This window comes from Podarcis erhardii, assembly GCF_964252035.2.
Source record: "Podarcis erhardii genome assembly, chromosome: 2".
NCBI lineage: Eukaryota > Metazoa > Chordata > Lepidosauria > Squamata > Lacertidae > Podarcis > Podarcis erhardii.
This window is the reverse complement of record NC_138498.1, coordinates 55,129,958-55,144,398: the sequence shown is the minus strand read 5'-3', so window position 1 is coordinate 55,144,398 and position 14,441 is coordinate 55,129,958. Positions and strand designations below refer to the sequence as shown.

Sequence of the window (14,441 nt, the reverse complement as noted above, 5' to 3'; positions counted from 1 at the left end):
ATTCTCATCCCCAAACAGGAATGCTCCTTTTCAAGGTGCCAAACCGCCATCCCCTCCTCCAGGGATACCATAAGCTGTAATGGTAATCAAGTGAGTCAATTCATTCCTCCTTCTCTGTGGCTAGTAAGCATGCCCAGTCGTCACTGGGCCATTACTGGGGAAGGACTTCTTTTTAAAGATTTTTTTTTTTTGTACTTCTGCATACACCAGCCTGGCCAAGAATGCTGAAACATCCCTCTTGTTTGTCAGAGGCCCTATTTTGGCTCCACATCTGTTGGCACTCGCCACTTGAATTCATTATTAGCAACAGTGATGTTTGTCATGCTCAACTGCAATTACTGAAGTTCTTATAGGGCACAACCACATATACAATGCAGTGAAGCCCCACAAGAATGGTAAGCGATAAATGCTAGATGGAGTTACAGCCTCAAGTTAAAATCCTGGATTGTGGCTAGATTCCATGTGGCCTAACTTGTTCTTAGTCCCTCCCTCTACAGTCACTTGAATTTCTACATACATGCCACAGGTAGAAAGGGGTGTCTGCCTGTCTCTAAAAGTTGAAACATGCTGCATTTCCTGGAACAATAGTCCAGAGTACTACAGTGCTAGACACCTTAACACAGAAGTAAACACCAGTAGCTGAATGGGGCTTACTCCCAGGAATATATGCATAACTGTATTTACTATGAAATTCACCAAGACCTGTCTTGGGGTTATATGTGTAGAATCAGTCTGTTGAAGTCAGACACTCAGATTTTGAAATCCTAACTTATCAGGGTGTCTAAGCATCAGTTGTCCCTAAAATGGTTGATTTTGGGAGATATTTCACCAGGAAATATTTTTTTTTTTTAAAAAAAGAGAAAGCTAATCCATTTTATTACTTTACCAAACCCTTGAGAACGACAGCCCCAGATGTCAGCTCGTGACTTTTCTGCTGCATATTTATCAAAGCAATTTTGTGTGCAGTATTAAGACATTGAATGAAAAACGGCAAAATTTTTGAGGAAGGCATTCTTTCCTCATTAATATATTCAACTCACAATCCTGACAAGTTAGAATAACCTTGTGGCCATCTTGTTATTCTCCACCCTTCCTGCTTTTTGCACAGGAGTCATCCTTTATGCTGTTTTGCCTATAATTTCTAAGGAACTCATTTTGAAACCTGGTTTGGTGTGTGTGTTTTCGTTATACATTTTAGGAGAGAAACAGAGTGTATGGAATATCAATAAGAATATCTGAAGGGCAAACATCGTGAATGATCAGAATACCTTTTTTAATGAGTTGTACAATTATTATAGAAATGGATGTGAAAAACATCATTTAAAATTTCATTAACCCATTCCCTTAACAATTGATTCGCAACACATATACACCGCAAAGCAAGTTCTGGGATAATGAAAGATAGCTGTTAATGTAAAAATATTGCAAATGATTATGGGCTAAGAATTAAGTTCTTAAAACATTTTTAATGTTTAACATCTGGGGGTGGGGACGAGTCTGTATTTCTTTCTAGATGACATTTTCAAGGCACAGACATCAAAGGCACTTCATGAAGTTGGTTGCTTTTAGGCATCAAGTATAGTGTTTAGGCATTCTTACATTTCAATGCTGTTTTGTAGTTTACAAAGCTGAGGGCTATATCCAAGCATTCAGCAGCCAGTAGCAGGCACTGTAATCTGCAAACAAACATGCAGTTGACAAGGCACCCAACAACCTTGCCTGTGGTTAACTGAAACAATCTGTGATATTGCGTTGGCCTTGCTATTAGAGAACATACATGCCGAAAGGTTTTGTGGTGCATGCAGTGTGACTTGAGGTAGACCTATCTATACATTTACAGTCTCCACAGAGACACACAGTGGCTCGCCATGCAAGTCACATCTATTGCAAGAAGAATTCCCATGCCTTCACATTGCTGTGCCTCCATTACATCCTCCTGCAACTGCCAATAGGATGTCAGGAGTCTGTATGGTACGCTGCTCCACACAACAGCCACACAGAGGGCACTTTAAGATTATTGTACTGTTTAGACAGGGCCTTAGAAAAGCTGCTTTCTGATACATTGCCATATTTGCACCACCTGACATACAAATGTATTTGCGCCATCCGTCAACAGTACAAGATGCTCCCTTTTTAAACGCTGAGATTAATCTCCACATGGGAAAAGGAGAGGATCTGTGAATTGCTTGGAAAAAAGCAGATGAGCTCCTCCAAACTCTGTAAGACCTGATATTATATAAAAATGAAAATTTCTAGCTTCCTGGAATGCAATGAGTACATGTAAAGCAGGTGTTACCTACAACTTAGCAAGTAAGAAACATAATGTGAGGAAGAATCTAATGAGCCTGACATACAATAGTGTTCAAGGAGGACTATAAAAAAAATTCAAGAAAGTAATTATCTCTCTTGCCTTATTTTTTAAAAAAATTAAAAAATACAAGAAGGCTGACCTTAATATAGTTGCAGAGACTACATATACACTCCCTGAAACAAGATTGCCACAGCATTATTTGGATCTCAAACCTCTCCAGCTGGAAGACTGTTACTCATTAAACCAGGGGTAGTCACCCTTTTTATACCTACCACCCACTAATGCATCTTTCTTGATGGTAAAATGTCCTTACCGCCCACCAGTGCTCGATGGAGGGAGGATTCAGCTTGTGCCGTAGAACTCCCTACTGCCCACCTAGAATCCTGAAACGCCCACTAGTGGGTGGTAGGGACCAGGTTGACAACTCTTGCATTAAATAGTGCAAGATTTCTACTGCACAAGATCCTGTCCTCTTCCAAATGGCCCGAGAGTAGTAGGGTGCTGAACAAGGGGCTCATCTGGAGCCAAGGCAATTGCAGGTATTAGGTTAACAGGTAGTATGTTCTAGGTAGCTGGTGCAGATGAATTCTGGGGGAACTCCCAGACAAAACAAATGCTATTTCACAACAGTGCTATGGATCCATCTGAGCACTTAAAGGGCAAAAGCAGATTTGCTTAGTGCCCAAGTGCTGCGCTTGCAGTACTTTATGAGGTACTGTCACTGGCAATGTTCAGACCATAACCCTGCTTCCAGTTCAGTTCAAATGCACACCCAGCTTCCCTGTTTGTTGCATTCCTATTTTAACACTTAAATCACAGATCCTTAGATCCTTCCTTCTTAAGGGCTCAGTTGCTTCTCAGCACTGAGAAGGCTTGGAAACACGTGTCTATTTTTCCTCTTCTTGCTTTCAACGTGCTTAGCGCGAGGGAGCAAGAAAGGGAGGCAGCCAGCAGGGCAGTTGGCACACTTTTCAGTCCCATTAGCCAGCTGTCAAATAGCTGTTCAAATGACTGGTTAGGCTGGCTCATTGCTAAAGGAAATGAATTAAAAATGACCTGACATAACTGCTGTGCTGGGTAAATCTAAATTTAATCCAGACTGCTCCAGCAATCTCAGCCATAAAACTGCAGGTGACAAGGTTGAAAAGGACATGGTTTTATGTCAAAACAACATAATCCTCCCTACTGCTCCAGAACATATTTTATTTAACCAAGACTTAAATATTTCTAACACTGAATGTGTACCTAAGCATCACCCAGCAGACCATATTATGTTTACAATGTCTATGCGGTGCAGAGGAGTTACCAGATCGCGGTTATTAACTGTCCTCCCAGCACTTCACCTAATGTATAATGCCGACAACATTTTGTGCAAATAAAAATGATTTTTTATATATATGCAGACATTCAAGTACTTCTTATTAGCATTGTGGCACACATTATGCATTATTAGTAATTTGCAAATCTAGCGTTAGTTCTCCTTTATTTCAGAAAAGGGCATTCAAGTAGCATTTCATATCTGAAGATAGAATGGTGTACACACACATTTTTTAAAAAAACAACATCACCAAAAATGTTCAAGAAAGAAACGAAAACGTGAGCCCTTATGTCAACTTACCACTTAATTAGATGTCAATTACCTAGTTACAAGCACTGAAAGACTAAACAAGTTTTCCAGCTTTTTAAAGAGGGCTACCACTGGAATTCAGCATTAAGTTAATAAAGATTCTGAGAAGCTTTTGTAGGCTTGAAAAACTAGCAAGGTTTGGCAACAGTTCACATTTTAGAGGGATACATTGGCAAACTGGAGATGCATTAATAGCATTTTGGAGGTTTTAAAGAATGGTATTTGCATAATACAAGAATTTTGAAACTAAAATAATCTTGCAGTTCATGTAGAGCCTTCATGAGAACAGATTCACATTACCTGTTAATAAAATGTCTCAATTTCAGTTGCACTGCTGTGGAATAGATTCTCTGCCCCAAACAAAGGACCATGTATTAAAACAAGAGTAAAATCTTGTTTCTTTTGGCTGATAGTCTTTCCATAGTGCCAATGTGTGGGGGTTTTTTTGAGGGGGTGGGTGGGAATCTTTTTGATGATCAAAGAGCAACTACACAGTGATGTATTTTTCCAAACCATACTTTCGTTCGCCATGATCATACTGGTTCACAGATTTTAAGTTGTGCCATTCCACATGTGCTGCTTAGTTTGTAGGCAATTGTCTTCCTTCAACTCAGTCTTTCCTTATTCGTTAATCTAACCCATAAAGTTAACTTCAGCAAGAAGCAGGCCTGGTAATGAGGACATATTGCTGTGGTTCCACTTTAGACACATGGAGATTTCTCCTCCTGTAAGGTACAAAAAAGTGTGTCTTAGGAGAACATTTATAACAAACCAATCAATAGCCATTTGCTCTCGTTTCTAGAACTACTTGAAGAATACATACATTGTCCTCCATGAAAAATATATGAGGGGGGATTACTTTTATGAAAACTACTGAATTTGATTATCACATTCTTATAAAAGAAACAGTATAAACACACTCACATTTCCTCATTACAAAAAGGGGCTCCCAAACTGTTCTTGTAGAAGTTTCTCCATTATCGTAACACCCTGTAAAAAGAACACAGACAGTAATTTTGAACCGCCTGAACATTTTACCAGCGCACGATAGCTTTACAAATTGAATCTCTCTGTTTAGAGATCATCTAAGCAGATAAAGACCAATATCACTAAGGAAATATATCAGTCTTTACTGTGATGACAAGATTGGTACCCACCACTCTGGGTCCATACGAAAGATTGGGGTGGGGCAACATATCCCATCCTGGAGCATTGTCTAGGGGAAGTCTCTCAATAAGACTTTTGATTTCTGCTTCGGTGACAAGGGACCAAACAGGTAACCTCTCCAGGGATAGCTTGTCCTCCATTTCATTCCCTACTGTTTCGTCCTCCTTAACTCAAAGATACTGGCAACCTGATAACAGAGCAGTGCAATGGTGCACTGAAGCTCACATCAACGAATCTGAAGGAAAGAAGGAGAATGCATCACATGGTTGGGGGACAGCAATATCTCAGCAGTGGAGTTCATGCCTTGCATATAGAAATGGGGATTCTAGGTTCTGGTGATCAGCGGGTCACACTTTTGCACACTCCAGATTTGTGTGCCTACTCACAACTCATACATGCTATTTTAAGTACAGTGAAACTAGAGCTGGAGCATCATTTTGCCTTGTTGTCATTTGTGGGTTGTATAGATGGGGAATCTCCTCTTTACCTGCACATCTACATGGTGCAGAATATTATTTCAGCCCTGGACTAAGTCTGTTACAACTATGAGAAGTATGCTGGCAATATGCCAACCACAACTTGGCAGATTGGTTGTGGTAATTAACTACACGCTACTTGTTTTGCAGCTGTCATCACAGACCTGGGCAAGCGTTGAACAATGACCATGAGCGAAAGCTCTGCAGCCACAGGATCTCTCTGTTTCCTTTTAGCAAAAGGGAAGCTTCTACCTACATAGTGAAGAATGCCCCCCTCAAAAAAAGACACAGCAGGTTTCCTGTCCCATAGTGCAATATCATGACAAATATGAATCACTTCCAAACAGCAATAACCTGAAGAGACCAACATTCAGTTTGTTTTATCATCAAGTAATGCAAAGGTTTTCAAAGTGATGCTTTCCAAATTCAAGCCAAACATTACTTTAAAAAAAAAATCAGGGAAAATGCTTTCTCTTTCTTTCATTTCCAGAGGAAGTGAGAATGGGCTAGCACAGCCCATCTGTCCAAATTAAGTTTACCACCATTTACTAAGTAGTTAATTGACATAAGTGAAAACCCCGAGGTTTGCCTTGAGAATTTAAAAATGTTATTTATTGAATCAATTATGTTCACACTGTGACAGTTGCTTTTTCATTTCTCATCTTAGCACAGCAGTTTTAAGGGAAATTGTTTGACAGAGGGGCTTAAGAAAGCAGAGAAGGGAGATTTATAAAATGAAGACGAAACATTAAATGACAGCTATTAGTAAGCACCACTGTTCTTTTCAATTAGACGAGGCTCAATCAAAGTCTGATCAATATATTCCTTTAAACTAAAGCTCTTGTGCTTAAATCTTGACACATGAGATCAAGCTTCAGAATGTTAACCTTACAACATGATGCACTTGAAATGTAAAGGAACCTATTCCTACCTATTAAAATGATATAAATTCTGTTTAATATTTTCTTTAAACCATCTTTTAAAAGCCCTTTTCTTTACTTTTTAAACTTTTTCTTCTTTTAATTCAAAAACTCATCAGATTACTAACTTCACAGCATAGTTAGGTGTTCGATTCAGACACAGTTAGTTATGTAAGGTTCCCACTTATTTCAGTGCAACTGAATATCCGCTAATGGGCAGGGCAATCCTAATGCTGCCCCAAGGTTGCTTAGAGAGGTGGAGCCAAGCACTGTATCCAAATCTCTGCTGGTCAGGGCAGAAAACAGTGGGTGGGTGGGTGTTTCTTAGTTTTTGCTGCACCAGCTCCAGGCAAGCACTGCACCATGGCTCTCTGCAGCAAATGGACAAGCTTAGGATCAAGCAGATTGTTGCCTTGCACTGCTTTGCCTCTGAAATGGCTTGTTTCAAAGACTTACACTTCCTACCTCTGGCAGGGAAAAACAGGCTGTACCTCCACAACTGTCTGCACTTTCAGTAGGCGCAGTTTGGACTTCCGTGGCAGTGGAACCCCACTGCCCTCTGCCTCCTGGACACACCCACTGAATTCATTACATATTGAATTATACACAATACATATTAAAACAGTATTTGACATATCATCACAAAATCTAACAAAGGGTGTCCATGTGTGCTCTTTTTTTTTTACACTCCTTTCTCACATATATTTTTTGCACAGATATTCATTGGTTCCCTGTTAGCTGGTACACGAAGGCCTAGCAACAACATGATCCTAAGTTACTTTGCTTAAAAGTGTATCTCACTGAGTTAAATGGGACTCGCTGCCTAGCAAATTGGTACTGGCTGTACTCCTATGACAACTGACACATGGGAGCAGGTCCTATTAAAGAAAGTGGGATTCTTCATAAACATGCATAGGGTTACTCTCAACATGTCTCCAAAAAGTACACTTTTTAACACATATGTTAAAAGACATAATAGGTCAAGTAGTTAAACTGATCTTAAAATTCTCACCATTACATATATGTAATGTACAATCTAGAGAACATTTTAAAACGTTTCTCTAGTATACGTGTTCAGGTAAAAATTATAATAATTTATCTGAAAATATTCCCTAATTATCTAAGGATTTTTCCTGAAATAGCTGAAGGTATTCTGCCATATAACCTTGACTTGCTGAAACTCATCGAGTCATATTTGAAAAAAATCTTGCAGTTTTTCAAATATACACCCCCCCCCAAAAAAAAAATTATCATACTTATCAGTTTGATCTTAAAGAGTAAAGCAGATCACCCTGTCATGGTCACTTAAATTCTAATATTTATATATCCCTTCTCCTCACAATCTCAAATTTTCCTTGCTGTATAATCAATTATAGGTCATCTATTACAAAAGCCATTAGTGACATTGTGGGCCCAACTGTATTCCATTTCCATCTTACATTTTTGACCAATTTGATAATAAAAAAAAATCTTTTTATACTTCTCTTGGATTCGAGCTGTTATTTATTCATGTCACTTACAAGCATAAAAGCTTTTCTGATTGACAAGTCACAGAACACACACACACAAGATCCACTCCCCTCAAATACTTCCTGGCTCAGATGCCAAAGTAGAGGTGGGCAACCTGCAGCCCGAAATTTATATTACATGTGTCCCCCTCCCTGCCACCACCCCAAGATGCCTCCTGGAGCTGTCCAATTCCCTCCTTCCATCAGAGCTCTTTCTATTGCTGTTTCTCAGCATCTGGTATTCAGTGGCACACCGCCGCTGAATGCGAAGGTCTTCTATAGCTCTCGTGACTAATAACCACCGACACACCAATCTACCATGCGTTTGACTAATCCTCTTTTAAACCCAGCTTAGTTGGTGGCCATCACATCTCGTTGCAGCACATCCCATAAATTATTTATTCATTGGTCTGTCCTAAATCTACTCCAAATCAATTTCAACTTGGGCGATCTCAAGTTCTAGCTATTATGAAATGGAGACAAGCTTCTCTCTATTACCCACGGCACACATAAATTTTATGAGCCTCTATTATGCCCCTCACTCCATAGTCTAAACAAAAAACAGAGGCTCAAACGATTTAGCTTTGCCTTGTGGGGAAGGTGCTCTGACCCCTCAATCATTTTGGTTGACCTTTTCAGGACTTTCTCCAGCTCTACTATATTCTTTCTGGGAATGACCAGAATTGTACACACACTATTCCAAATGTACCAGATCCATAGATCTGGATAAGAGAACTACAACTCTGGCAGCTTTATTTTCAATGCCTTTCCTAATAATCCCTAGCAAGTATGGTCGTACTTGCCAGGGAGGGCCAAAGTAGTCAGGGGATCCTCTAAATGAGTCACATGATAATGAATCCTAACTACGTGTTTTAGAAACAGTGGGTTTTTAGAAACAGTGGCTAAACCAAGGTTTGTTTTAACCATGGATTGTTTCAGAAGATGTGAGTTGCCTCACAGAGAAGTAAATAAGCTACAGATTGTTTCTCCAAGGCTTGGCTTGTTTTCTAACTGCCCTAGTTTCATGCTTCTGTAGTTTGGGCAAGCATCTGAGGTCAGGTAGCCAAATAAACCATGGTTAAGCAAGGCTACTGGGTTCAGACTTAGCTCCAAATCAGCTGAAACAAACTGTGGCTCATAAACCAACAAGTCATGGCTTCACAAGGTGGTTTGCCAGAAACAAAACGAAGGTTACTAGGCTGGTTTGGATTTTCAAACCACTCACACTTTGGCAAAATAAGCCAGGGGGCTATGTGCAAATCTGGCGAATGGGTCTAAATTATGTGGCAACACTACCTGATTTGAAGAGTATATCCATCTGTAATGAATAAATATATACTTATAGCACCGTTTAAATGTTACAATACATGTTTTCCAACCTCTATAACAATACAGGTAATTCTCCCTATTGAGGTGTATCAGGTGACTGTTTCAAAATCTAAAGCATGTCCCTCGTAAGTACAGTGCATCCATCTATTTCTTCCTAAACTGTGTGTCCTGTGGGTTGCTGATGAATTCCTTGTCTTGCTTGTGCCGTGTATAGACATAATGGAAAGGTCAAAAAGCAAAGCTTTCTCCCAAAGAACAGCAACAGAAAATACTTACAGCTGTAAGAAGATTTGAGCCACCTATAACCACAACAAAAATGTCAAGCATCCATTCAGACAAAATGAGTTTCCAGGTTTATCTGGCAGAATAAACAGCAGAAGTCTGAATGCCTGCAGACTAGAGGGGTTTAAAAAAATCAATGATTCTCTTTATTTAGAAAAGGTATAGAAAGAAGAGCTCATGTGGCATCCATCACTTCCTCTCATGATGTGATGCAGTTCTATCTGCACAATCTTAAAAAGTTCTGACATTTATCCTGGAGAACGCCTAAAAGGTGCCAGAAATTAATTGTTTTCTTTTCTCAGAATAATTGTGCCAAGATTTTTAAATTAGTCATATAACTATCTTATCAGCTACCACATGGCTGAATGAAATCTACAAGATTATGGAGAAGTAAGGTTGGGGAATACACAGAGAAAGAAAGAGGAAAGAGGTTTTTGGTTTTTTTTTACTTCAACACATTTGCATAGTTCAGTCCCCTGCCCTGAGGATCCTTCTCTGCCCAAATGCTTCTAAATTCCATATCGATGTAATGACACTCTAGGAATAAGAAACAGCTATAGTGCCCTTCATTCATGTCAGCTATATTTGGGAACTATTTTCCTCAATAACATTGTTGAACTATTTAAAACTTTCACACCACGTGGCTGATGCAGATTGAAGGTTGGATAAAGTCATGGAGATACAGCACTTATAAACCTTACTACCCTGGGGTAGACATTCTAGTACAGGGGTCAGCAAACTTTTTCAGCAGGGGGCCAGTCCACTGTCCCTCAGACCTTGTGGGGGGCCGGACTCTATTTTTTTTGGGGGGGGAGGAATGAACGAATTCCTATGCCCCACAAATAACCCAGAGATGCATTTTAAATAAAAGGACACATTCTATGCATGTAAAAACACGCTATTTCCCGGACCACCCATGGGCCGGATTTAGAAGGCAATTGGGCTAGATCCAGCACCCGGGCCTTAGTTTGCCTACCCATGTTCTAGTAGTATTTAGCAACTACATGCAGCTGGATTTGGATATGATTTTTCATGTCTTTGAGTAGCAGAGACTAGGGAATACTGTAAAAATTACAGCTGTGGTTGGCCCCAAAATTAGAAGCACGGCTCCATGTTGAAGTACTATTGTGGCCCACTTGGCATGAAAAGCTGGACCAACCTAGTTTAGCTCATAAACATTCTCACTTAGTTCAGCACCTGTGTTTCACACATTTGCCACATCCCCATCTGAATGACATTACAAAGAAATGGAACACAGACAGGAGCCCAGAAGTAGATGTAGGCTATGAATCTAAATTAATACATAATGGGAGTTATTTTGCACAGGAAGCTGCCAAACACCATCAACTGAAATTACTAAGGAAGGAGTTGGGGGGAAAGTCATAATGCACATTCACTAAGGGTGACGCATAATGTATCAATAACCAAGAAAAAACTTTTTTTTCCAAAATAAAATAAAATTAAAGAGCTTACCCTTTTCACTCCTTGATTTAAAAAGGTTCGTGCAAAAACTTCCAGGAAACAGTTCAGTCGACCTGATCCTCTTATTGATACTTTGCCATTCTGAATGAACTCTGTCCTACAAAACAGAAATGCAATTAAACATTTTCTTTCCCTCCCAACAGGTACTGTGGTTCTCTAATAAAATTTCACCCTGTAAAAGGAATAAAGACGATATTTGAACACACACACACACACACACAGTGGGTGCTTGTTTCAAAATCTCAGGGCCAGAACAGAACAAGTCTTCTTGCATGTCACCACTGATTTTCCAGTATGCATGCAATTGCAGTAAATTGCTGCTACTAAATCTGATTGTGGGAAGACAAACTCACAGCCGCCGGAGCTCATAAAGTACTGATGTTATGTTTCCTGTAACCAAACACTGGTTATCAAACTGTCTCCATCCTTGTGAAGTTTCTGAATCATTCCAGGCCAGGCTCATCTAGAGTGCAGTACAGAAGTATATAAATGAAAAGTTATCAGCACATGCAACACATTGGCCCCATTCCGCCTTGTTCCAAAAAGGGGATTAGTTGGACTATTTTAAAGGCAGGAAGACATCCTATGGCCTATTTCATAGGAAAGAGATGCTGCACATCATGAAAGAAGAATCACAGCGTTGGAAGGGACCCTGGAAGTAACCTAGCCCAACCATCTGGTCAGTGCAGGGGGTGGAATCCAGCACAGCACTAAGACTCTTGTCCCATCAGCACAAGGATTTCCCCCTGCAAAATGGAACATTCTCCCCCTTCTCAATCTGTGTGCCCCTAAATCTGTTCTAAAGGTTCTCCCCAATTTGGGGAGGGAATGGGGCAAGTTGGGGGGGGGGGAGTCCTGTTGTGCAAGCGGAAATACTTGAGCTCAAAGGGGAGTTGAGTATCACCCCAATCTACAATAGCGGAGGCAACTACAACATCCCTGACAGATAACAGCCCTTCCTATGCTTAAATAGCTTGATCCTTATTCCCTTCTGCATCTGAAGTGGTTCAAAGACTCAGCATCCCTATAAGTGGAAGCATTAAAGATCCAAACTCACATGGTTGCATTAGAAGAAAGCTCTTTGCATGCGCAATGTGCTGTAGAAATAACCAATAATATTCCATCAATGCAAGCAACTAGTGGGTAAGTTTTTCCTAAGAGAGGCGGCAACAAAAGGCAAATGGCATTTGGGGGGTTATTAAACCTGATAAAGTAATTGTGAGAAGAAGCCCAATGTTGCTATTTCTTTTTTTCTTTTTTTCACAGCCTCTGAAAGACACGAAAAGCTCACAGAAAATATTGATCTCAGATTGATCCTTGCAACGCAGAGCTGGGTGATGCGCCATCATTAAAACAACACAGTGGCAGAGAGAAGTCTATTAGCGAGATCCAACTACTGAATTATTGACTAGTAAAAAGTATAGCAAATTTGGCTTAATTGTTTTTGTGATTGGAGTTTTATACTAAAGATCCTTTAATTAAAGTCTTGATGTTTTAGTTCAGATAAGATTTCTTACCATGGACGCCTTTAAAGGAAAAGTTTTGAAACTTTATCAATTGAGAAGTTCTTGATAAAATATTCAGTGGGGGTTCTGAACAAACCCCCATCTCTTCTGTCACTAGCAGTCCCTCTTCTTTTCATGGCATGAAACTGCTCTGATAACTGAAGCATCTCACTGGTTTCATCTGCAAAACTGGGGTGGGGGGAGGCATCTGCTCAAGCAAGTTTCCACTTTCTGTCCCACAGATTGTTTCCCCCATATTGCACTGTTCATGTGAGCAGACTGTTTGACACACTGTTACTCATTCAGAGCAAGATAATTTCATAAGAAGAATCAACCCAGCAGTATGAGAACTCTAAATAAAAAGAGATGGACAAGACTGGCATTTGGGGAAATGCTCAACCGTTAGAATCTTACAGATTCTTGCATATTATAATTTTTATGGTGGCAAATGGCATTTCAAGGTGTGCAATGCATGAGACTTGAAGGAAAGTTTCAGTCAGACGAACAGGAAATGTGATGAAGGAAACAGTGCAATTTTATGCACAGTCACTGGAGAAATAGGTTTCTCATCCAGCAAAGCACATCTACAGACAGAATCATGCTCACTGTATACTTGTGCTAAAAAAGAAGAATCCAAATTCTGCACCTGCATAATTATGAAAGTCTGCATTGTTTCTCCTGCAAAATGTGTCCTTCAGCACACACACCCTATTTTCTATCACTTACAGTGGTACCTCGGTTTAAGAACAGCCCTGTTTACGAACTGTTTGATTTACGAACTCCGCAAAACTGGAAGTAGTGTCCCAGTTTGCAAACTTTACTTCAGTCTAAGAACGGAAACCGAACAGTGGAAGGGCACCAGCAGCAGGAGGCCTCATTAGGGAAAGGGCACCTCGATTTAAGAACAGTTTTGGTTTAAGAACAGACTTCTGGAATGGATTAAGTTCGTAAATCGAGATACCACTGTATTTTGCTTCTTTTAGTGATGTGAATAGGCAAGGCACTGAACCTCAGCTCCCTGGAAATCTTGGCAACTCCTATAGCATGTTTTGCAAACTTGTAGCCCTCCAGATGCTGTTGGACTTCCATCAGCCACAGTGAACACAGGAATGATGGGAATTGGAGACCAGAACACCTGGAAGGCCACACATTCCCCACCACATTCCCCTATAGCTTTGGGGATTTTGACAAGAACTACCCACAAACTAAAGCATATCTTCACAATCATAATGACTAGCAATTTTCTTTTTTTAAAAAAGCCTATTAATCTTAGGAAGCTGGATTCTGCTTCCAATATATCACAATTTGTACATCTGTAGAACTGTAGTGGACAGTGTTGGCTATAACTGAGCATTTAACACCTGCTGAGATGGCATGCTTCACAAATTACAAAATCTGGAGATAAATCAGACTTGTCCAAATACCAGTGTCCAATACCCAGTGGCAGTGAACCAAAGTTTGGTTCTCAATAATAATAATAAACAGCTCATTGTTATATCAGCCTAACAAATAAGCCAATCTTCTATAGTCATGGATCTACAACATTCAAATTGTTTCTCAAGTTGGCCTTTTAAAGCCAGATTTCCCACCTGAGATTTCTAGAAGGTCTAGAAACTCTTCTTGCCAACAAGAATCAAAGACCAAATTGTCTGATCTTCCTACCAAGCATATTTCCAGTTTCATAAACAGGTATATGGAGAGCTTTAGTAGCAGAGAGCACACCAAGTTTTGACTTTCCACATTCTGTTTTTCTATGACTACTGAGAAAAACGCATTCCTTTGTGCAATGCAGATTAGGGGCAAGGTTCAGTCAAATTTAATGATATAGAACAAA

General features: G+C 39.9%; 1 protein-coding gene across 2 annotated transcripts in view; it reads right to left on the bottom strand.

Moving 5' to 3' along the window:
- Positions 1-14,441, bottom strand: part of PRELID2 (PRELI domain containing 2) — a 59,370-nt gene that overhangs the window by 22,213 nt on the left and 22,716 nt on the right. Inside the window, exons 5-7 of one of the 2 annotated variants that reach the window (XM_081849383.1) lie at positions 11,094-11,199; positions 4,863-4,928; positions 4,439-4,663 (exon numbers count right to left, since the gene is read on the bottom strand). In XM_081849383.1, the coding sequence (XP_081705509.1) occupies positions 4,872-4,928; positions 11,094-11,199 (163 nt within the window). In that variant the 3' untranslated portion in view covers positions 4,439-4,663; positions 4,863-4,871. Of the gene's footprint in view, positions 1-4,438; positions 4,664-4,862; positions 4,929-11,093; positions 11,200-14,441 lie in introns of those variants that run through there. The other variant, XM_081849381.1, reaches the window with a different exon arrangement.